General features: G+C 41.1%; 1 protein-coding gene across 4 annotated transcripts in view; it reads right to left on the bottom strand.

The window, feature by feature from the left end:
• Positions 1-1,698: 1,698 nt before the first annotated feature.
• Positions 1,699-25,213, bottom strand: part of LOC138757240 (urea transporter 2-like) — a 158,786-nt gene continuing 135,271 nt past the window's right edge. For all 4 annotated transcript variants that reach the window (XM_069924240.1, XM_069924241.1, XM_069924242.1 and 1 more), the window contains 5 exons: positions 16,623-16,815; positions 13,651-13,798; positions 11,269-11,403; positions 9,776-9,825; positions 1,699-4,136 (listed from right to left, as the gene is read on the bottom strand). In XM_069924240.1, coding sequence (XP_069780341.1) covers positions 3,969-4,136; positions 9,776-9,825; positions 11,269-11,403; positions 13,651-13,798; positions 16,623-16,815 — 694 coding nt within the window. In that variant the 3' untranslated portion in view covers positions 1,699-3,968. The remainder of the gene's footprint in view (positions 4,137-9,775; positions 9,826-11,268; positions 11,404-13,650; positions 13,799-16,622; positions 16,816-25,213) is intronic.

Raw genomic sequence — 25,213 nt, 5'->3', positions numbered from 1 at the left:
ATTAGTCAGCAAACAGAGAAGAGGTGCAGTTGCTAATGAACTGGTGCAAAACAACAACCTGTATATGAACGTTAATAAAACAAAAAAGATTGTTGTCAACTTCAGGAGGGCCTGGGGGGATCATGCTCCACTGACTATTGATGATTCGACTGCTGAGGCTGTCGAGAGTATCAAGTTCCTTAGAGTGCACTTGGCGGAGAATCTCTGAACATCAGCTCCATAGCCAAGAAGGCCTAGCAGCGCCTCTACTCCCTGCAAAGGCTGAGGAAAGTTCATCTCCCACCCTCCATCCTCACTACATTCTACAGAAGATGTATCGAGAGCATCCAGTGCACCTGCATCACTGCCTGGTTTGGAAGCTGCACCACCTTGGACTGCAAGACCCTGCAAAGGTTAGTGAGGTCAGCAGAATAGATCACTGGGGCTCTCTTCTTGCCATGAAGGACATCTACAACACTCGATGCAGGTGAAAGACAATAAACATCGTGAAGAACTCCACATACCCCTCATGTAAACTGTTTTCCCTCCTGCCATCTGGTAGGAGGTATCATTGCACTTGGGCCCTTAGATCCAGTTTGGGCAAGTTTTTTCCCCCAAGCCATCAGGGTCCTGAATTCCTAGAACATAGGTTGATAGTGTACCGTGGATTTTTTCCTGTAAACATTTCAATATTTTAATGTGTTTAACTTCTGTCTTATATTTATGTAAAGATGCTTCGTGGTCCTGGAGAAACACCATCTCATCTTTATCGTGTGAGCATGGTATGAGCGATAAATAAAAGTGACTTAACTTGAATGAGGGAATCTTTAAAACATTGAAAGGTGAAAGTAAAGTGGACCGGGAGAAGATGTTTTCATTAGTGGGAGAGTCTTGGACCAGAGGACATAGACTCAAAATAAAAGATGTCCCTTTAGAACATAGAAAATGACAGCACAGTATAGATTCTTCAGCCCACTATGTAATGCTGACCTATATATATTTACCACAAAAAACCCTCTATTTTTATTTCATCCATGTGCCTGTTGAAGAATCTCTGAAATGCTCCTATTGTTCTAGCCTCCTCCACCACCACCACCCCTGGCAATACATTCCAGACACTCTCTGTAAAAAACATCCCTGATGTCTCCCCTAAACTTTTCTCTCTTCATTTTGTACAGATGCCCTCTAGTATTTGCTACTCCCACCCTGGGAAAAAGGTCCTGGCTGTCTACCTTATCTATGATAATCTTTTTGACCAGAGATGAAGAGAAATATCTTCAATCAGAAGATTGTGAATATTTGGAATTCGTTGCCATATACGACTTTGGAGGCCAAGTCAGTGGGCATATTTAAAGTAGAGTTTGACGTTCTTTATTAGTAAGGGTGTCAAAGGTTATAGGAAAAATGTAAGAGAACGGGGTTGAAAGCAAAATACATCATCTCATCATCTGTGATTTGAATGGCAGAGTAGACTTGATGGGCCAAATGGCCTAACTCTCCTCCTAAATCTTACGTTAAATGCTTCATCTAAATCAATGAGCATGGCAACAAAATAGGCTATTTGTTGCTCTGAGTTTATTTGACTAAATATTAGTTGTGAATTTCGATTCCATTTTTGCATATTTCTTGAAAAAAGATCTCATGACTCAGAATTCACAGTATTTTGAGGGAAATTCAGAATTTGAACACAATCCATTTAAAATAACTGTGCACATAGTATTTCCCTCCAGTTCTGAACTACTTTATTGACTGCATAACTCTTGGAGACATCTTGAAATCATGAAAAGTATGATTATACACATGACTTATGCATTTCATTATTTTCTGTACAGATTGACAGCATTTAAGAAGCATCTAGAAGCAGTCAAGGCAGTGATTAATCAATATTCATGAATCACATATTTTCATTTAGAATTGACTGACACACACTTTTGATTAGACCAAACCTTTTTTTAAAGGGAGCCTTGGTGTTACAAATAAACCACAGACTCAGATGTCGTGACCTACAACACTATATTTGAACTTTCATTCTTAACTTTTTTTAAATATTTCCCCCAATTCATGGTTATTGAAATATGTTGTGATTTGATCCAGTGAACTGCTCTTCTTCAGCCCATTTGTATCATTCTTGACCGAGGTTTTGTCTAAGGGGGAGAGCCATGTCACAATCCCATTAGAAAAAACAGGGCATAAAAAAAGTTGAATGTTTGACTTTCAATTAGTGGAGATAGCTTGAAAATTCAGGAAAATTTATATTTGAAAACACAATACAAAATGATGATTTAATGTATTAATGTGACTAAAGTCAGCCCATCCCATGTTGTAAAATTGAAAGCTTGCCAGGATTCTCATATTTCCTGTGCAACTTTCATCGCTTGAGTTAGTTTTAGGATGAGCAGACATAAAAACTTCTATATAGTCAGAAATGAGGAATACTCTGAGGCGTGAGAAGGCAGGTTTTAGAAAAAAAATCTATTTTTCTTCATGCATCTGTAAAAGCTGATAATTAGAATGTGAAGCTTTCTGCTGAGAAAATATTTCATCAGACATGTATCAACCTACTAAGCACTTTCCTTATGGATTAAGTACATATTTTTCTTGGATGATAGCAACCTTAGTAACATTCATTTGGGAGCACTGAATTAATTATGTATGGTTAATTTGAGTTATATATTTATTCCAGATCAGGTCAGGATAAGAGATTCTTCCTTTCAAGGACATGAATTAATCTTGAATTTGGCAACCATCTGGAATCCTCATGGTTACTTTTTAGATGCCAGCTCATTTTCACAGTTTTGAACTCTCTATGTTTGGATCCTTTGTCTAGTAAGCACAGACAGTTCCAGCAATTAACCAAAGGTAATTTTATTTTGTTAAAGGAAGTGGCACACTCATATTAATTATACACACATTACGAACTGTTATTTTTAATGTTTCATAGTATCAACTCATTAATGAGAACTGATGGAAAAGATTTTTTGTTGTTCCTCCCATTTCTGCACCTGTTAACCTGAAAGGACTTCTACTAACTGGAATTTATTTTGGTATCTGATTACCATTTGAACTTTGCTGATGTTAAAGCTTTAAGAATCAATCAACAAAGATTTTTTTTAAAGTCAAGCAGTAATAACTGGGACAACTAAGTAGGCTTCAAATTTTACAGATTCCTCATTCTGAGATACAATTTTTAGTTCCATCAAACTTTTAATTTGCATTAGTATATCTTTCAGATTTATCCATTCAGATCCTACTGCCTCTTATTTTCAGTTCTAAAAGGTGTCCTTAAAATTTGTTTTTAATAAGCTTTTATTTACCTATCCTTATACTGTATTTTTTTCTCCTGGGCTTCAATTTTTGTTTGAAGGTTTTTTTCTTCTTTGTATGATAAATATAAGTTTTTTAAAAAAATTGTTACATTTAAAAAAATGTAGGCATGCAACATGGTAACAGGCCCTTCCAGCCCACTAGCCCGTGCAGCCCAAATGCTACAATCCATGTATGTTTTTAAAGATGGGAAAAACCAGAGCATGTAGAGGGAACCCATGCAGACAAGGGTAGAACATACAAACGCCTTACAGACAATGCCGGATTCAACCCCAGGTCGCTGGTGTAATAGCGTTGTGCCAACTGCTGCACTAACAATTTTGGATCTGTATTTTACTGTGTCGTATTATTAAAGACCAGCGAGGTTAAGTCTTGCATATGCAAGACTTAACTTCAAATGCCCAATATCTAATTTGCTTTCCAAATTCAATAGTGAGAGCAATAACAGTTCAAATCAATGTTCTAGGATGTAAGCAATATTAATTTATAGATATCACAATACTAGTTTATAAGGGATCCATTTCAAGTTTGAAAAGGAATCATGTCTATGAAATATTTATACTATATGCAGATTATGTCATTTACAATGTGCAATAAAGAAACGTTGGTGTGAATATACATCTTGTAGGCAACTACTATTAAAATTTCTTTGTATCATTCTGGTTTCATATACTTTGCTTGGTTTTCTTCATTTCCAAGTAAATCTTTCTGTTCTTTTCAGGGTATGTTACTTCATTCAGTGCTAATTTATAGATGGCTTTATGGTTACAAGTCATCAGGAGAAATGTAATTGTGGAAATGCAGAAAGGCCAAGTGCATGCAGGTAATCCAAACTAGAAAACAACACAGCAAAACAGTTAAACAGCAACATCATTCCTACTTCAAGAAAAATTATTGATGAAAATTAGCCTGGATTAATATTTTTGATAGGAGACATGCTCCTAGAGAGGATTTTATTACAGACATAATTCTTCACATTAGAGTCAATTAGAGTATGGATGCGATAGCCAATTGGCCTATCGCATCCATACTGACCAATGGACACCATCAGTGTTGTTCCCATCTTCTAGCACTCAGTCTGTCATCTTCTTTTGCCTAAGTGATTTAAGTGGTCATCTAGTTCAGACATTCTCAACCTTTATTTTGGCTATCCCTACTACCCCACCCCCACCCCCCCACTGCCAGACTTTACACAAAGTTTATAGGCCCCTTTTCTGAGAAGCAGTCATTTTGGTTTCTAACCTACTGACTACATAAAAAAAGCATGAAAAATATTTATGTTACGTGAGGTGAAAAGTAAACAAGCCTTTTATTTAAATGTGCTGCAGGCCCTGGGTTGGAGGGGTGGGGGATAGGAATGTAGGGTCTCCATTGAGAATTGCTGATCTAGATGCTCCTTATAAATGCTGTCAGTGAGACTCTGCTTCCACCACTCTCTCAGTGTATTCTAGGTACTCACCATCACTTTTAGTACCCCTTAAATCGCTTATCCCTTACCTGAAATGTATGTCCTCTAGTTTTATCTATGTCTGATATGGAGAAAAGTTTCCTGCCACTCATAATTTTATTAACCTTCACCAGATCTCCCCTTATCCTCTTCCATTTCAGGGAAAACAGACATAAGCTGCTGGATCCATTATGTGCCTCCAGCAGATTGTGTTTGGCTTCAGTTTCCAGCATCTGCAGTCTCCTCCGTGTCTCCTAACCTTTCCAGTCTCTTCTCTTAATGGAACACTGCATCTATGCGGGCCGCATGGTTGGTGTAGCAGTTAGCGCAACACCTTTACAGTGCCAGTGATCAGGATCAGGGCTTGAATCCCGCATTGTCTATAAGGAGTTTGTATGTTCTCCCCTGTTTGTCTGCATGGCGTTTCCCTGGAGGCTCCAGTTTCCTCCCATTGTTCGAAATATACCGGGGGTTGGAGGTTAATTGGGTGTAATTGGGCAGCATGGACTCAAAGGCTGAAATGGCCTTTTACCATGCTATATGTCTAAAATCTCCGGGAACATTATAGTGAACCTCTCCAGTCCATATGTTGGTAAATGGTATAGATGCTTAACATTTGACAAGAACATGAAGGGTTGGATTCTATCATGTATGATAAAATGATAATGCATGATTTATTCTCTGGGAGTGAGATATTTTATTGGAAAATCCATGTGCCTTCATTGTCTGCTTTTGGATCTTTCTCACACAATTATGTAGACTCAGAGAGGTTCTGGAGACCATGCTGCATATACAAAGTAGTCAACAAACACAGAATTAAGTGTATGCAGATGCTTGCAATCTCCCTTCCTTGAAATTGTATTGTTCAATAACATAGGCATCTGCTTTATACAGAAATATTTGTGCCTAATTGTTCCAATAGCAACATTGATTTGCCAAATTGAAGAACAATTACAAAATGTGACAATTGACTGGCCCCTCTGATAGGAGAAAATAGGTAGCCCATGAATCAAATATAATTTAGTTCCAGAAGTCACACACTTAAAGCTTTTCCAAGCTTTATCAGTACAGAAAATGACAATGATCTCAATGGTAGTACAATACCAGGAGTTGAGGCTTTAATTATTACATTTGTTACTAGGTATCCTTAATTAAACCCATTGATTGCACTTAATGATCTCTCTGGAGCACAGGGATACTAATGTCAAAGCTATTTCCATAAACTCAGAACCATTGGGACCTTTTTGCTACTTAGGCAGAGAAACATTATTCAAGGGAGGGAAATGATGCTTTCCACTGTTTTGCCACTGTTTCTTGGTACATGAAGAATTATTCATTCTAGAATGGGATGTACACACCTGCCATGGTTAATTTTTTGCAACATTATTGGAACTTAGACTGCAAATAATAGTCTTGGTTTGACTATAGATGAGGTCTACATGTGGCTTTTCTGGGCAGAGGGGTGGATATAGCCATTCATCATGGCCACCTACAGTCCATCCAAATGAAAAGTAATAGCTTTTTTTTCTTTCTTTGGCTTGGCTTCGCGGACGAAGATTTATGGAGGGGTATGTCCACGTCTGCTGCAGGCTCGTTGGTGACTGACAAGTCCGATGCGGGACAGGCAGGCACGGTTGCAGCGGTTGCAAGGTAAAATTGGTGGATTGGGGTTGGGTGTTGGGTTTTTCCTCCTTTGTCATTTGTCAGTGAGGTGGGCTCTGCGGTCTTCTTCAAATGAGGTTGCTGCCCGCCGAACTGTGAGGTGCCAAGATGCATGGTTGGAGGCGATATCAGCCCACTGGCGGTGGTCAATGGGGCAGGCACCGAGATTTCTTTAAGTGGTCCTTGTACCTCTTCTTTGGTGCACCTTTGTCTCGGTGGCCAGTGGAGAGCTTGCCATAGAACACAATCTTGGAAAAGCGATGGTCCTCCATTCTGGAGACATGACCCACCCAGTACAGTTGGGTCTTCAGCAGCATGGATTTGATGCTTGCGGACTCTGCCAGCTCGAGTACTTCGATGTTGGTGATGAAGTCATTCCAATGAATGTTGAGGATGGAGCGGAGACAGCGCTGATGGAAGCGTTCTAGGAGCCGTAGGTGATGCCGGTAGAGGACCCATGATTCAGAGCCGAACAGGAGCGTGGGTATGAAAACGGATCTTTGTGTGTTTCTTCAGGTGGTTGTTTTTCAGACTCTTTTGTGTAGTCTTCCAAAGGCGCTATTTGCCTTGGCGAGTCTGTTGTCTATCTCTTTGTCGATCCTTGAATCAGTTGAAATGGTGCAGCCAAGGTAGGTAAACTGGTTGACCGTTTTGAGTTTTGTGTGCCCGACGGAGATGTGGGGGGGGCTGGTGGTCATGGTGGGGAGCTGGCTAATAGAGGACCTCAGTTTTCTTCAGGCTGACTTTCCGCAAAACAGGACGTCATGCGCTGGAGAGCTGGCTCTGAATGGGCAACTAAAGCGGCATCGTCTGCAAAGAGTAGTTCACGGACAAGTTGCTCTTGTGTCTTGGTGTGAGCTTGCAGGTGCCTCAGATTGAAGAGACTGCCATCCGTGCGGTACCGGATGTAAACACCATCTTCATTGTTGAGGTCTTTCATGGCTTGTTTCAGCATCATGCTGAAGAAGATAGTAAAGAGGGTTGGTGCGAGGATGCAGCCTTGCTTCATGCCGTTGTCAATGGAGAAGGGTTCGGAGAGCTCATTGCTGTATCTGACCCGACCTTGTTGGTTTGCGTGCAGTTGGATAACCATGTTGAGGAACTTGAGGGGGCATCCGAGGTGCTCTAGTATTTGCCAAAACCCTTTCCTGCTCACGGTGTCAAAGGCTTTGGTGAGGTCAACAAAGGTGATGTAGAGTCCTTTGTTTTGTTCTCTGCACTTTTCTTGGAGCTGTCTGAGGGCAAAGACCACGTCAGTAGTTCCTCTGTTTGCGTGAAAGCCACACTGTGATTCTGGGAGGACATTTTCAGCGACACTAGGTATTAGTCTATTAAGGAGAATCCTAGTGAAGATTTTGCCTGCAATGGAGAGCAGCGTTATTCCCCTGTAGTTTGAGCAGTCTTATTTCTCACCTTTGTTTTTGTACAGGGTGATGATGATGGCATCATGAAGGTCCTGAGGCAGCTTTCCTTGGTCCCAGCAGAGCATGAAAAACTCATGCAGTTTGGTATGCAGAGCTTTGCCGCCAGCCTTCCAGACCTCTGGGGGGGATTCCATCCATACCTGCTGCTTTGCCACTTTTCAGTTGTTCAATTGCCTTATATGTCTCTTCCCAGGTAAGGACCTCATCCAGCTCTAGACTCAAGGGTTGTTGAGGGAGCTGGAGCAGGGCGGATTCTTGGACTGAGCAGTTGGCACTGAAAAGGAATTGGAAGTGTTCTGACCATCGATTGAGGATGGAGATCTTGTCGCTGAGGATGACTTCACCGTCTGAGCTGCGCAGAGGGCTTTGGACTTGGGGTGAGGGGCCGTACACCCCCTTTAGTGTCTCATAAAAACTCCTGAAGTCGCCAATGTCGGCGCTAAGCTGGGTTTGTTTGGCGAGGCTAGTCCACCACTCATTTTGGATCTCCCGGAGTTTGCGCTGAAGGTGGCTGCATGCGAGACGGAAGGCTCATTTTTTCTCTGGCCAGGAAGGCTTTGCAAGGCCAAAATAGCTAAAATGCAAGTAATAACCTCCAAAATGGAGTAAGCCTAACCAACTCTGAAGGCTACCACAAAATAACTTTGCTGTAGCACATATTCCTTCACAAAATTAATGTGGCCAATATTGTTGTCTCTGAAGGGATTTTCTTTTCTTTCCTTTTGTAAGATGGTACCAGAGTGTAGCTGCTCTTTGCTAGCTTTTAAGTGGTATGCAAAAGAAAGTGTTTTACCATATCCTGGTACACATGACAAAAATAAAGAAATATTTACATTGCCATGCATACCCACAGTTAGTGTAGTGGTTGGCACAACTCTATTACAGCACCATGATTCATGTTCAAATCTGGTGCTGTCTTTAAGGAGTTTGTACATTCTTCCTGTGTCTGCATGAGTTTCCTCTGGGTGCTCTAGTTTCCTCCCACCCTTCAAAATATACTGGGGTCATAGGTTAATTGGAGTATTTGGGAGGCACAAACTCGTGGGCCGGAAAGGCCTGTTACTATTGTGGTGCAACCACAGTATAGCTATGTATGTATGTATTGTATGAGCTGGCCCGCCCCCTGCACCTGTGACTCCTCCCTCCCTGAAATCCCAATAAAGGCTGTTATGCGCCATCTCCTCCCTCATTTCCTGGCTTGGAACCAGGCCAGCAACATGTGAGATGTGTTGATGTCTTAAGGTAATTAAAGCCTATTAATCACAACACTCAGTCTAATGTGATTGGTTGATAACGCTACACCATGATGTATAGTTAAATTAAATTTAAAAATACCCAAAAAATATCTGATCAATAGTGATCAGATGTAAATTAGGCAAAAGAGTAGACTGCTTAGCCAATCTGTATTGAGACTATGCTGTGTCACCATTCAATGATGTCAAGGCTGATCAGACTATAACCTTAACTCTGCATTCCTGCCCCATCCATGTATATTTTCATCCTTTTGAATCTCAAGAATCTATCTATTTCTATCTTATACATTTCAAAGACTGTTCTTTTTTTTAAATTTTTTAATTTTTCACACTATAAACCACATTGATCAAGATACATACATTTTCCTTTTCAAATATATACAGGGTTGTTTTCTCCCCCCTCCCTCTTCCCATCCCACCCTCCCTACCTCCCCTCCCATTCATTTAAAGTACAGAATCTAAGATTCTTTGAGGAAGAGAATTTAATTCCTGATATTCTGCTAAATTTCCTCAAAATAGTTGTGAAGCAGCTTGCAATATTCTGAGGTTATGAAAACCACAATATAAATGCAAGTTGGTTCTTTGAGTAACCAAAACCTATGGATTTAGTCAAGTCACACTTAGGCACAGGTTATGTTTTAAAAGGAAGTGCATTAAAATTGTAATAACAGATGATGGTCACTCACCACAGACATTACATTCATGAGTGCTTCTCCTAAGTAAGCAGCGAAAATTGCTTTCAGGAAAAAATGGAAAGATATTTAATTTAGTAAATATTAGAAATATTAATGAGTTTTTCATCAAATTAAATTACTATACATCATTTTCTAGATTTTAGATTAAAAGTTTTTGAAACATACTCAAACACGTAATGGAGGAATAGATCGATAAGATGTGCGTGGCAATGATTGGTTGAAAAATGTCTTGAGTAATATTGAGAAAAGCTTTTGAGCAATATTGTCAAAAATGGGGCCATAAGATTCTAAATCAGCAACAGTTGATGTCTATTGACCAACCGGAGATCAGAATATTAGAGAAATTAGTGCTCTTAGGAATGAATATGTACATTAATATTTTCATGTTGTAGAGGTGAAGTGCATGTAGGATATTTTGGAGTTTGATGGAGATAGCTGAGAAATGTAGAATAAAACTCGGGTCCTGACTGAAGACAGTTGTGAACCCTGATCTCACTGAAACATGTGATTCCAAGGAACAATGATAGTACTGAGGTTGTGTGACTGTTCACACCAACATAACTTTCCTCTCAAAGCTGCTTCTCTTCATAAACATTGCTCAATTTTGCAATTCCAGGTTTAACATTGTTCTGGTTCAGCAGGCGTATTTACCAGAGAATTGCAGTGAGTTTATGTTTGGCTGTCTAATGTCAGAAGGGAAGAGAGTAGTAAATAACAATCAGCATGTTCGGAATGCTGGCACTTGTGTTGTATGTTGAACTTCCTGATATTGATGGGGGTAAATTCTGACGGGTCCATGTGGAATTGCTGGCATTTTCTCATAAGTTGCAGCTTAACATTTCCCTGCTAGTCTTCATAAACTCTCTTTCTCTTTCTCTTTCCCCCTCTCCCTCTCCCTCTCCCTCTCTCTCTCCTTTATATCCATATCCCTCTTATTCGGCTATGTCAAATCTCAATTTACATTGAACACCTTTTGCTCTCATTCACCTCTCTTTCTCTGAAGGTTAATAATAAAACACTGTAGATTCTGTAAATCTGAAATAAAGGTGGAAAATATGGAAACATTCAGCTGGTCAGGCAGCATCTGTGTAGAGAGAAGCAATTAAAATTTCAGTCCTGAAACATTAATTGTTTTGCTTTCCACAGATGCTGAGTGATTCCAATATTTTCTTTCTTTTTTTTTCCATGCTTTTGTATCCTTGCCAATAGCAGCCAGGCCTTTCTATTTCTTGATATCATGATCAACCCCAAAGCATCAGCACTGTGCCACAGCAACTCTACTGGCTGCACCACTGCACCTCTCTTATTCGTTGCTTTATAGATCCACTCTGTGTCAGTATATATGTGGAAAATGAATAGACTCTCTGTGAACAAAAGTAGATTATTAAGGAGAATGAATAATGTCAATGGCCAAAATTTTTATCAGAAAATGAAAATCATCCTAGTTTCCTTCAAGGACTATTTCTGATATTTTTTCAACTTACAGCATGTTATTGCCAAAAGATGACTCTGCCATGTCAAGGCATAAAACATTCCACCTACTGCAATACAGGCAAGGACAGAATTGTAACTCCATAATCCATTATAAATTTTCTGAATTGGTGAAGCCAAAGATAATCCTGTAAAAAAAAAACAGGAAACTGCTTTGCATTTTATTGATTGCAAAATGTTTGATTATTTATATATCCTCAATATGCAATTTAAATCACCAAACAATTGAAATAAATTTTAAGCACTAAACAATTAAAATAAATGGATGAATATAAATGTTATCTCAATTCCCAGAAGTTTGGCAGAAACCTGAAGTGACAAAACTTTAACATAATAAATACATAATTTAATTAGTACCACTGTAAGGTCCTCCTGCTTGTTAAAACCATGAGATACTTAATTTATCTAGAGAGGAATTGAGTGCTATAACATGACAATATCTCTAAAGGTTTCGATACAAACCCACAATACTTAAGTAATTTACACATTGTTTTATTAGTCAAATGTTACAAGCCCAGAGGGCTCCAAAATACAGCAGCAATAGATATTTACCAAGAAAAATGGTTACTTAAACAAAAGTTGCTTTTAATTATCTTTAAATATGAAAACAGGACCAAACTTTAACTTATCACTATTAACTTACTTAACCTAACTTAACCCCCTTCTAATTCTAAGCACACGTGTATCTTCTTCTTCTTTGGCTTGGCTTCGCGGACGAAGATTTATGGAGGGGGTAAAAAGTCCACGTCAGCTGCAGGCTCGTTTGTGGCTGACAAGTCCGATGCGGGACAGGCAGACACGGTTGCAGCGGTTGCAGGGGAAAATTGGTTGGTTGGGGTTGGGTGTTGGGTTTTTCCTCCTTTGCCTTTTGTCAGTGAGGTGGGCTCTGCGGTCTTCTTCAAAGGAGGTTGCTGCCCGCCAAACTGTGAGGTGCCAAGATGCACGTTTTGAGGCGATATCAGCCCACTGGCGGTGGTCAATGTGGCAGGCACCAAGAGATTTCTTTAGGCAGTCCTTGTACCTTTTCTTTGGTGCACCTCTGTCACGGTGGCCAGTGGAGAGCTCGCCATATAACACGATCTTGGGAAGGCGATGGTCCTCCATTCTGGAGACGTGACCCATCCAGCGCAGCTGGATCTAATGTGTGAATAAGTTTAGAAAAGTTCTTCAATTCACAGTCAAATCTCACTTCTCATTCCTTCAAGTTTACTGGTTGCAGGCAATTCTTATTCTGTGCACAGAATTTAACATTTATGAATAGGCTTTGCTGGTTATTGCTCAGGAAGGTTCTTGTCAGTTTTCAGAGAGAGATTTGTTGTTCACTGGACACAAAATGATCCCTTCTAATCAAGCACATCAGTGTCTTGCTGAAGAAACTTGCCCCATCAGGGTTTTCCAGATGATAACCTCTTTCTTTCAGGTCACCACAGAGTTTTTTTTTGTTTCTCCTATTTCAAGTGAAACATTATGCAGCTAGTCCTCTCCTATATGAACAACAATGGCTTTGATCAGGGTGAACTAAGCACTCACAACCTGTCTTCAAAATGTTTTTTTTCCACAAGCTTGCCAGCTTGTCCTTTTCCAGTCCCAGCTACTGCTGCTGAACTGAATTTTCTCTCTCTCTCTCTCTCTCTCTCTCTCTCTCTCTCTCTCTCTCTCTCTCTCACTCACTCAGAGAACAGCCTGTTTTACTCTCTCTCTGCTTGGAAAACCACATGACCCTCTTAGAATAGCAAACTGCACTCAGACAAGTTCTTTCATCTGTTGCTTTTCGAAACAACAATCCATTAGTGAAGTCCCTTGGGCATTCTTCAAAGTTTTTGCAAAGGATCTCAGAGCCAGCTTGTCTGGCTTGAACAGAGCTCCAGTATTTTAAATGAGATCTGTTTTGAAGTGTTTGTATGTGACTGACACTAAAAAAAACTGCCACACTTTATCTCCCAAAAACATATCTATATACAAATATAAAACACAACATATTCTGTCACACAATGATTGTCTAAATCCCTATATAGTCCTACTAAACTTATTGTAGCCTCAGTTAAATGTACAGTAATATTGAGCTTCGTTGGACATAATCCAAAAAAATAAATTATTCATCACAGGAATATGTTTAAATTCCACCACAAAAATTTGCAAAAAACAAATCTTAACACAATAAAACTGATACAGTATCAGTAAAAGTGACCATTAAGATATTAATATGTAATAGTTCCCCTCAGAAAGGAAACTTACTGTCCTTATCTGTAGTTCTTCTGTCACAGCAATCTAGATTACACCTAACCACCTTCTGAAATGGTCTAATAAATCTGAATTTCTAGGAATGGCCAATATTTTGCATTAACACATTAAAGCAGTGATATATGTAGACACACCTGCCAAAGCACCCATGGAGGATCCCACAACAGCATGCAAAAATATGATTGGAGATGAGATAAATAATGCAACAAAGAAAATGCCGCCAGTCCAGGGATTGTCACAGCCATACACCTGTCCAACACCCACCGGGATAGATCTCAAGAGCTGAATTAAAAAAAGAAACATTAAATGAGCATAATGGAATGTGAAAATTCTTTAATTAAACTGTCAATTGAAAGAATGTAAGTGGAGCAAAACTGAATATTCACCATGAAAATACTGTGAGCACCTCAGCGATAATAAAATACTGGTGCAGAGAGGGATCTAGAAGTCTCTGTATATGTTATTGAAAATTAATTTGCAGTACAGCAAACAATTAACAAGGCAAATATTATGTCAGCTGTTTTTACAAGAACATTTGAGTAGTACCAGTATATGAATTAAAGATGTCTTACTGGAATTTATATAAGGCCCTGGTGAAGCCACAACTAGAATACTGTGCATAGATCTGGTCTCACACCAAAGGAAAGATAAAGGGAGTGCAATGAAGGTTCATCAGATTGATTCCTGGGATGGGATGATGGTCTTGTGAGGAAATATAATGCAGACACTACCTTGAGTTTATAATGTGAAGTGATCTTATTGAAATATATAAATTTTGTGCACTGCTTGATAGAGTATAAGCAGGGATGCTGTTAAGATGTGGATAAAAAATGCTTAATTGGATTATCCTTAACATATGGGTGTTTATTTGTTATGGAAATGTCTATTCTTCAAAGCATTTTATTTTTAGATGAATTCAGGAAATAATTCAGAGTAGAGTAGCATAAATTCCATTGTTAAAAATGAACTTTTATTCAATAGATCTGGACCAACTAATATTGCTCAAAAGTGCTGGAGAAACTCAGTGGGTCTGCAGTGCTCATAGGAGGCAAAGATATGTAACCAACATTTCAGGCCTGAGCCCTTTGTCAGGATATGAGCAAAAGGTAGATAGGGATCTGAATGAAAAGGTAGAGGGAGGAGCATAGGCCAACAGCCCAAACTCCATAGGTAGATATGGGTAGGAGAGCAGGAAAGAAAAGCTGCCCCCCTCCCCGATCAATTTCAGGAGAGCTGGCTAATTAGATACAGAATTGACTTGTTGGTAGGAGATAGAGGATGGTGGTGGAGCATTGTTCCTCATATTGTAGGGTTGTGCTGCAACGATTGGTGTTGGGCCTGCAGTTGTTTCTCATTTGTACTAATGTTGAGGATTGCAATTTAATTATTTGCAGATGACACTAAGATTGGTGGTATAGTGGATAGGAGAAGGATATCTAAGGTTTAAACAGGATCTAGATGAACTGGAAAATATGGAACTTAACTCAGATAAGCATGAGGTGTTGTCCTTTGGTACGTTAAACCAGGGGAACACATACAAGGTAGGATCCCTTTGGAGTTTTGTAGCGCAGAGACTTGGGAGTACTGGTGCGCAGTTCCGTGAAAGTGCAACAGGGTGGTGAAGAAGGCATTTGGCACATTTGCCTTCATCTGTTAGTTCAGGAGTAGGGATGTCATGTTGCAACTGTACAAAATGTTGGTAAGATTACATGTGGAATACTGTGCAAAGCTTTGATTAGCCTGCTGTAGAAAATAAACAATTGAACTGGAAAGGTGCAGAAAAGATTCACAAGACTGTTTTCAGATTACATTCATAGAGGTGTTGTGGATAATTTAGAAGGTTGTCATAGGTTACAACAGAATATAGCCAGGTTGCAGAGTTGGATGGAAAAGTGGCAGATAGAGTCCAATCTGGATAAATGAAATGAAGTGATGCATTTTGGAAGGTTAAGCTTGAAGGCAGGCATGGTTAATGGCAGGATTCTTATTAGGGTGGAAGAACATAGGGACCTTGGGGTCAAATCCATACCTCTCACAAAGTTGCAGCATAGGTTGCTAGGATAATTTTAAAAAGCTTATAATATTCTGGCCTTTTTTAGTCGGGCGATAAGTTCAAATTGTGAGGTAATGTTACAGCTTTATCAAGTTTTGGTTAGACCACACTTGGAATATTCTGTTTAGTTTTGTGTTTGGCTCATTACAGGAAGGATGTGGAAGTTATGGAGAGGGAATTTACCAGAATGATGCCTGGATTGGAGTACGTGTCTTTTTATGGGGCAAGGTTAACAGAACTAGGGTTTTTCTCTTTGGAGCAAAGAAGGATGAGCGATGATTTCATAGAGGTCTACAAGATTATGAGAGGCATAGATGGCATGAACAGAAGTTCCTTTTTCCTGGGATGAGAGTAGTAAACCTCAGAGGACATGAAGGGAGGAAAGTTTAGGGTAGATGTCAGGGGTACGTTTTTTACATGGAGAGTTGTGGGAGCTTGGAATGCATTGCCAGGGATGATGGTGGATGCTGGTACAATACGGACTTTTAAAAGGCTCTTAGACAGGCACATGGATAAAAACAAAAAGGAAGGCTATGTGTGTAAAGTAGGGCAGATTTAGTTTGTTGAGTAGGTTTCTATCGGTTAGCACTACATAGTGGGCTAAAGCACCACTATATGCTGTATTGTTTATGATTTCTAAGGAGAAGCTGAATAGACTTTTCTCCTTGGAGCATAGGAGGCTAGGTGGGGATCTTTTTGAGGTCTAGAAAATCATGAGAACATCATCATAGGCTTTTTCCCAGGGTAACAAAGTTGATTAGTACAAGTGGATAGTTGATGTTCAGCACAGACTTGGTGGATCAAGTTCCTACTTCTATCGCCCTCTGTAATTCTAAATTGCAATTAGTTTGTATTCACATCAATTTTCCAGTGACTCCTAAGGAATTTCTAGTTATATACAGAATATCACACATCAGTAAAAATCTATATAAGTAGTTTTTAAGTGAAAATAAGTTTATTCTAAGTTAATTATATTGAAATAGATAAATTGAGCATGCTTAATGTACCCTTGACAAATATAAGAATTAAAAAAGGAAACATCATATGGCTTACCATTGGAATACTGAGATCAGACCATGTAATATTGTATGATGTAGTTACAGGTTCAATTAGAGTCTGAGGGAAATACTTATTGTAGTGTCCCGTTGCAGCCATGAACAAGCCAACAGTTAAGTTAAAAGGCAATGTGAAAACTGGTAGATCCCATTTTCCCATTACTGCAGCCAAAGCACTGGAAATGATAGGGCTGCAAAAAGAAATGGTTTTAGTTTAATTTAATTTAATTTTAATTTAGACATACAGCATGGTAACAGGCCCTTTCAGCCCACAAGCCCGTGCTACCCAGTTATACCCAATTGACCTACAACCCCTGTACATTTTTTGAATGATACAAGGAAACCCATGTCCCTGGGGAAAACCCATGCAGATTTGGGAAGAACATACAAACTCCTTGCAGTAAACCACTGTATGTATATATTATCTGTCTGGACACATCCATTGGCTGACTATACCTGTGGCTCCTCCCACATGCTCCTGAATAGAGGTGATTGTTCCTCAGCCCCCTCCTCAGTTCAGGACAGGGATGTGCCTTCATTCTATTGTGAATAAAAGCTGTTTTGCGCAACTTCAGTGTTTTGAGTAATTTATTTTATTCGCAAAAATCTTGCCAATGGAGCAGATCGTGAAGCCAGAGAAACTGGAAATCAACCCTCAATCGCTTGAGGCATCTACCAACTTTGAACTCTGGCTGAACTGTTTTGAAGCATTCCTGCAGGCATCATCAGGCATTGTTTGGTTGGAGAATGACAAATTACAGGTACTGCACTCCCGAGTTGTGCCTCTGATGTACTCGATGATCAGGGACGCTGATTTGTATCCGGAGGCAATGGACATATTAAAAGGCAAGTACCTGAAAAAGGTCAACAAGGTCTATGCCAAGTGACCCAAAAACAGTGATCCAGGGAATCAAATGCTGAGTACCTCCAGGGTTTGTGAACCTTTGATCTGGCCTGAGAATGCAAGGACTTGACCGCCATGGAGTATATGGAGGACCTGATTAGGGATGCCTATGTTGCTGGCATTGGGTCTAATTACATATGCCAGAGACTACTAAAGCAAGGCGAGCTCAGTCTGCAGAGGGCGGTCGAATTCATAGGTACACTGGAAGTGGCCCTTCAGAACATTGATGCCTACTCAACTGACAAAGTGGCCATCTTGTGGTTACTCTGTGTGATGTCAACTTGGGATCCATTGCCACCATCATGTTCTACCAGTGATCTGAGCATGGCAGCTGTACCTGACCACTGCCGCTGTACTCCACGAATACCTGAAGTGCTACTTCTGTGGCCTGAGCAAACACCAGAGGAAATGCTGCCCAGTCAAAGACACGGTCTGCTCCAGCTGCAGGAAGAAAGGGCACTATGCTAAGGTCTGCAGATCAAAACCACCCCTCTCTAACACTGGCATGTGGGGGCCACTACTTTGGATGCTACCATCCCCAGGAACAAGCAGCGCCACGTGCAAGTCGTGGGGGCTGCAATCTTGGGCGCCATCATCAAGATCCAGCAGCACCACGTGCGGGCTGTGGAGGCCACCATGTTGGATGCTACCACTAGAACTGATGCAGTGACAAGCAGCAATCCGACTCTGGCTTCCATCACATTTGACCAGGGCAGTCCCCATCAACTTGCCAGATCAATGATGGACATTCAGTTAAACAGCCATGTGACGAGTTGCCTGTTCAATAGTGGGAACATGGAGAGTTTCATCCAAGCTGACATGGTGCAGTGCTACTCCTTTGTTGTAAGACCAGTAAGACAAAAAGTAACCTTGGCCTCTAGATCACATATGGCAGATGTCCAGAGCTACTGTGTAATAACTCTAACTGTGCAGAGCACTGACTATAAGAACTTTAAACTTCTGATGATGCCACAGCTTGGCACTGCTGTACTACTGGGACTGGACTTTCAATGTCACCTTAAAAGCATGACAATGGAGTACGATGGGCCCCATCCACCCCTCATTGTCTGTAACCAGCAGTTTTTTAAAATTGCCTACTGTGCTCCACCTACCCTTCAGCCCCCTCCCCCACCACACATGGCCAACAATCTGATTGCCCATCATGCATGACCTGTGGAATCTCCACCCTCAGAATAACCCCTCCATCGCTGTTTGCCAACCTCAGCCCCGACTGTAAACCCATTGCCACCAAAAGTAGGCGGTACAATGCTGGGAACAGGGCCTTCATTAGAGCGGAAATGCAGTGACCCCTCAACAAGGGGATCATTGAGGCTAGCACCAGTTCTTGGAGTGCACAAATGAGGAGAAAAGCATGATGGTCATTGACTACAGTCAGACCATTAATAGGTACACACAACTGGACGCATACCCCCTTCCCTGTATATCCGATATGGTTAACCAAATTGCACAGTATTGGGTCTTCTCTACCATCGACCTAAAATTGGCAGTCTATCAGCTCCTCATCCACCTGGAGTATCGCCAGTATACAAGGTTTGAGACAGACGGTGCCTCTATAATTTCCTGAGAGTGCCCTTCAGCATCATCAATGGTGTTTTGATCTTCCAATGTGAAATGGACTGCATGGTCGATCAGTACCAGCTGCAAGCCACATTTCAGTATCTCAATGACACCATCTACAGTTGTGACCTGTAGGACCCTGGACTCCAATTTTCAAAAATTCCTCCACATGCCAAGCTCCTTAACCTCATGTACAATAAGGCTAAATGTGCATTTTACACAACCCACCTTGCCATCCTTGGCTGTGTTGTTGAGAACGAGTCATTGGTCCTGACCCTGACCACATGCACCCACTCCTGGAACTCCCCCTCCCCCATAGCCTCAAGGCCCTGAAAAAGTGCCTGGGCTTTTTCTCTTATTTTGCCCAGTGGGTCCCCAACTACGATTTCAAGGCCAGCCCAAATCCACCTCTTTTACCCTAACACCAGAGACTCGTGCAGCCTTTAGCCGCATCAAGGAAGCCATAGTCAAAGTCACGATGCACCCTGTAGATGAACCCATCCTGTTCCAGGTGGAAAGCAACGGGTCAGACATCACTCTGGCTGCCGCAGTTAACCAGGTGGGCAGACCTGTCGCTTTCTTTTCCCGCACCCTTTGAGGCCCCAAAATTCGACACTCTTCTGTCAAGCTATTGTCAAGTTATGGCAGTGGAGGAACTACCTGGCTGAGAAACAGCTTACCTTGCTAAGCGACCAACGTGCAATTGCATTCATGTTCAATAACCAGAGAAAGGTAAAATCAAGAATGACAAGATATTGCAGTGGAGAATTAAAATTTCCACCTACAATTATGATATCTTGCAGCAGCCCGGGAAACTCAATGAGCCCCCCACATGCCCTATCCCACAGAACCTGTGGCAGTGAAAGCTCTTCACAATGATTTCTGCTACCCCGGAGTCACTAGGTTCTTCTGTTTCATTAAAGCCTGCAACCTGTATAACTCCATTGAAGAGATCAGGTCGATGACCAAAAACTGCCAGGTTTGCACGAAATGCAAACCACACTTCTACCAGCCAGACAGTGCAGTTGATAAAAGCCACCCAACCCTTTGAATGCCTGTGTTGATTTTAAAGGACCCCTTCCCTCCTCAGACCCCAATGTGTACTTCCTCAATGTCACTGAGTATTTCATTTTCTGTTCGCCATCCCCTGCCCTGACATGACAGCTGCCACAGTCATCAAGGCCCTACACAGTCTATTCACTCTGTTTGGCTTCCCCAGCTATGTTCATAGCGACTTGGGGCCCTTATTTATGAGTAATAAACTGCACCAGAACCTGCTGGCAAGCAGAATTGCCATGGGCAAGACTACCAGCTACAACCCCTGGGGGAACGGGCAGGTGGAAAGGGGGAATGCTATGGTCTGGAAGGCTGTCCTCCTAGCCCTGTGGTCTAGAGGCCTTCCTGGCAAGAGGTCTTTCCAGAGGCACTCCACTCCATCAGGTCCATTCTGTGTATGGCCATCAATGCCACATCGCATGAACGTATGTTCTCCTTTCCCAGGAAATCGGTGACAGGGATCACACTGCCAGTACGGCTGACGTCCCCCAGGGCTGGTCCTACTCCACAACTGTGAGGATTCACAAGTCTGACCTACAGGTTAAAAGGGTTCACCTCCTCCATGGCATACCCCAATGGGCATAAATACACTGTCTCCGTTAGGGACCTGATGCCCTCAGAGATTCCGGAAACTACCACTGATCACCCCACAATCCTTAGCCCCAACAAATGACACACCAGACTCGTCTCCATGCACCCACTAGCTCAATGCCGATGACTGCATACAGGAGCCCCAGACTGACCAGGACCCCATTGCTAGGCTGCAATCATAGCTGGCGATACCACGGTCAGAGCAGAAAACCAAACTGCCCGATTTAATTTGTATCATCAACATTTCATCCCACCAGACACATTTTGAAAACAAGGGGTGTATGTGGTAAACCATTAAATGTATGTATTTATCTGTATGGACACACCCATTGGCTGACTATACCTGTGGCTTCTCCCACATGCTCCTGAATAGAGATGACTGTCCCTCAGCCCCCTCAGTTCAGGACGGTCAACCAGCAGGGATGTGCCTTCATTTTATTGCGAATAAAAGACTATCAGTTTTGCTCAACTTCAGTCTTTTGAGTCATTGATGGTGCATCACTCCTTACGGACAATGTGGGATTTGAACCCCGGTCATGATCGCTGGTGCTATGCCAACTGAGCTGCTTTAAATCTAAGGTAAAGTTTACTATTTTTAATTTAAAGGTTTGGTTGCCCTGGTTTTTTCACCTTTTAGCACCATTTTTATTCACTTATGGATTGACAATACCTGGCATATTTAAATTTCATTTCAAGAGAAGGGAGCTCATATAACACTCTTATAATTAAGGTAACCAATTATAAGTAATAAAAAATTAAGGAGAGATCACAAACCACAGCATTGGGGGAAAGAAAATAAATGATTGTAGGAAATAAGATATGAGATAAAAATTACACAAATGGATGATTTCCAGTCAAAATTTCTCAAAAGTAAAAAGTATTCTGAAAAATGAATTAACTTGGGTTATTTTTGAAAATTTGCAATGGTTAACAATATTGGTTTGTACAACAATATTACGAAAATAGATGAAATTAAAAAAAATGTTATTTAAGTTACAGTGTAAATATTTTCTGAAGCTTCTTGAAATTCAGTATTTCCGTGATTAAAATCTCTGGGATATACGTCCCCAGTTATATCCCCTGATCCTTTCCTATATTTCTTCACCGTCATTATGGGTATCATTAGAGGAGTTCATAACTGCAGGAATAAGTTCAAGTTTAAGTTATTTGTCATCTGATTGAACGTATACATATGCAACCTGCCAAAGCACAGTATCTCCAGACCTAATGCACGGACACGAACCCACAGCACACCCTACACACAAATAACATATAAACAAAGCCATCCAATATATATAAATAAATATATATATAATTCGCGGTTTCTAGGATTGTTCAATGGTCTCTCTGCCTGTGGGAAAAAGCTGTTTCCTAGCCTGGCAGTCCTGTTTTTATGCTCCTGTATCTCTTCCTTGAAGCTAGTGGCTCAAAGGTACTGTGGACTGCATTTTGGTGTTGGTCCAGCTGGCTGTGCTCCTTCTGCTTTCATATGCAGTCGCTGGAGGGTGAAGAACGGCTATAGGACATCCTCGTGTTAGTGATTTTGGCAGTTTTCAAGGACTCAGCTTAGGACTTGAACTATTACACTAGGGCTGTCACAGACTTCATCAAAACAGCTGTGGATGAGTGTATTCCCACCAAATTGTTCAGGGTTTTCCCCAACCAGAAGCCCAGGATGAACAATGAAATCTGTAACACGCTGAGAATCAAACCTAAAGCATTTAAGTCCAGAGATCCAGATCAATGCAGAAGGAGCAGGTATAACCTATGAAGACCTATCTCCTGGGTGAAGTGGAGATTCCAGATGGAAATGGAAACAACAAAGAACACCCAATAGCTGTGGCAAGGCCAAAATGACATAACCTGATACAAAACCAAATCTGCTGCAGTAGCAATTGGCAAAGCTTCACTCCCAGGGGAATTCAATGACTTCTACACCTGATTTGACTACAGTTACAGTGAAGAACCATCCCTCTGCATCCCCATGTCCCCTAATGATCCTATCCTGACTGTATCCGAGGATGTCGTGCATACTGCCTTCAAGAGAGTGAATCCAAGGAAAGCATCTGCTCTGGACAGAGTACATGGCCAAATATTAATTATCTGTACTGACCAACTTTCCAATGTATTCACGGGTATCTTCATCATTTAACTCCTTTAGGGCATGTTACCCACCTGCTTCAAGCAGGCGTCAATCATACCAGTGCCTAAGAAAAGCATAGTAACCTGTCTTAAACCAATAGCACTTACACCAATGGTAATGAAGTGTTTGAAAGGCAGGTGGTGAAACATATCAGCACCTGTCTGAGTGGCAACATGGATATATTCCATTTTGCCTATCATAGCAACAGGCCTACGATGGACGCCATTTAACTGGCTCTAAACAAAGCCCTGGAACACCTGGACAGCAAAGATGCATTCATCAAGATGCTCTTTATTGACTACAGTTCGGCATTTCACAAAACTTATCAGCAAATTCTAAGACCTGGGACTCAAAACCCCATTATGTAATTGGATCATGGGTTTCCTCAGTACCAGCCACAATCAGTGAGCATTGCCAAGAACATCTCCTTCATAATCTCCATCATAGGCATAACAGGTCTGCGTTTTGAGGCACCAGCTCTACTCCATTTACACCTACTGTGTGGCTCAGTACGACAATAACACCATCTACAAATTTTCTGACGATACAATGGTAGCAGGTTGTATAAAGAAAGCCAATGAGTCAGCATACAGGAGGGAGACTGAAAACTTGGCTGAATGGTGCACCAACTACAACCTTGCACTCAATGTCACCAAAACCAAGGAATTGATTGTTGACTTCAGGAAGGAAAAATCAGAGGTATATGATCCAGTAATTATTGAGAGATCAAAGGTAGAGAGCATAAGCAAATTTAAGTTCTTGTGAGTCACTATCTTGGAGGGTCTTTCCTGAACCCAAAACACTAATGTCATCTTGAAGAAAGCCTATACTTCCTCAGGAGTTTGCAGAGATTTGCTATGACACCAGAAACACTGGCAAATTTCTACAGAAGTGCGGTGAGAAGTGTGCTGACTGGCTGCATCATGGTCTGGCATTGGGACACCAATATCCCTGAAGGTGAAGCCCTCTAAAAGGTAGTGGAGACAGCCCAGGACATCACAGGCAAAACCCTCCCCACTATTGAGAACATCTACAGGGAACACTGTCGTCGGAGGGAAGCAGCAATCATCAAGGATCCACACCATCCAGCACACACTCTATTCTCGCTGCTGCCATCAGGAACACCGTATAGGTGCCACCAGACTCACATTACCAGGTTTGGGAATAGCTACTACACCTACACCATCAATCTGCTCAACAACAAACTCAGTCAAGGTCTCTTACGTGTGTACTTTATTGATTTTTTTAATTCTCACTGTATTGTACAGTCAGTTTGTTTACATTTGTTATCTGCTTACAGTTCTCTATTTGCTTAATGTATACATTGTGTACACTTTTTTTGCACCATTAGTAAATGGTAAATCTACCTTGCCCGCAGGAAAATGAAATCTCAGGGCTGTATGTAATGTCATGCATGTACTCTGAAAATAAATATGAAATCTAAATTTAAATCTACCCATTCCATTGTCCTGAATTTACCATACACTCACTCCAACTTCTTTTTTCTGGTTTCTGTCAAGAATTCTGATGAATGGTCTTTGACCTGAAACTGCGTTTCTTTTCTCACTGATGTGGCCTGATTGCTTGAGTAGTTCCATCATTTTCTTTTTTTAAAATTTACAGAATCTGCCATTTTTTTTATCCTGCACAATCCTAAATTCGAGCAGAAACTCCATCTATTACTTCTCTATTATCTTCCCTATTAGAGTGTCCTTCCATTCTACTTTGGCCAGTGTAATTCCCTTTACTCCACTGAAATACTGATACATCTGACCTTCATTTCTCCTTGTTAAATCTCAAATTGAACTCAATCATATTGTGATCACTCCCCTCTAAGATCTCTAATCACCTCTGGTGCATTACACAACACCCAATCGAGTACAGCAGATCCCCGTGTAGGCTCACCAACAAGCTGCTCTAAAAAGCCACCTCATAGGCATTCTACAAATTCTCTCTCTTGAGATCCAGTCCCAACCTGGTTTTTCCAATCTATTTAGTAAAAACACTGAAATGTTGGAGGAACACAGCTGGTCTTTTCAGCATCTATAGGAGACAAAGATATATTGTTGATGTTTCGGGCCTAAGCCCTTAAACAAGGGCTACCTATGGCTTTCCATGAATGCTGCATTCCCTGAAATCAGCAGACTTCTTGTTTAATCTGCTGGAGGAATTCAGCAGGTCAAGCAGCATCAATGGGAGAAACATAGTTAGAAGCTTAAAAATAACATATTTGGAACATAAACTTTCTAGGTGACTTGACAAGCCACATGTTGAAAGGAAAATTTACCTGGCGAGGAAATATAAAGTTGCAAATTAG

This window comes from Narcine bancroftii, chromosome 3, assembly GCF_036971445.1.
Source record: "Narcine bancroftii isolate sNarBan1 chromosome 3, sNarBan1.hap1, whole genome shotgun sequence".
Lineage (NCBI taxonomy): Eukaryota > Metazoa > Chordata > Chondrichthyes > Torpediniformes > Narcinidae > Narcine > Narcine bancroftii.
This window is presented reverse-complemented; position numbering and strand designations above follow the sequence as displayed.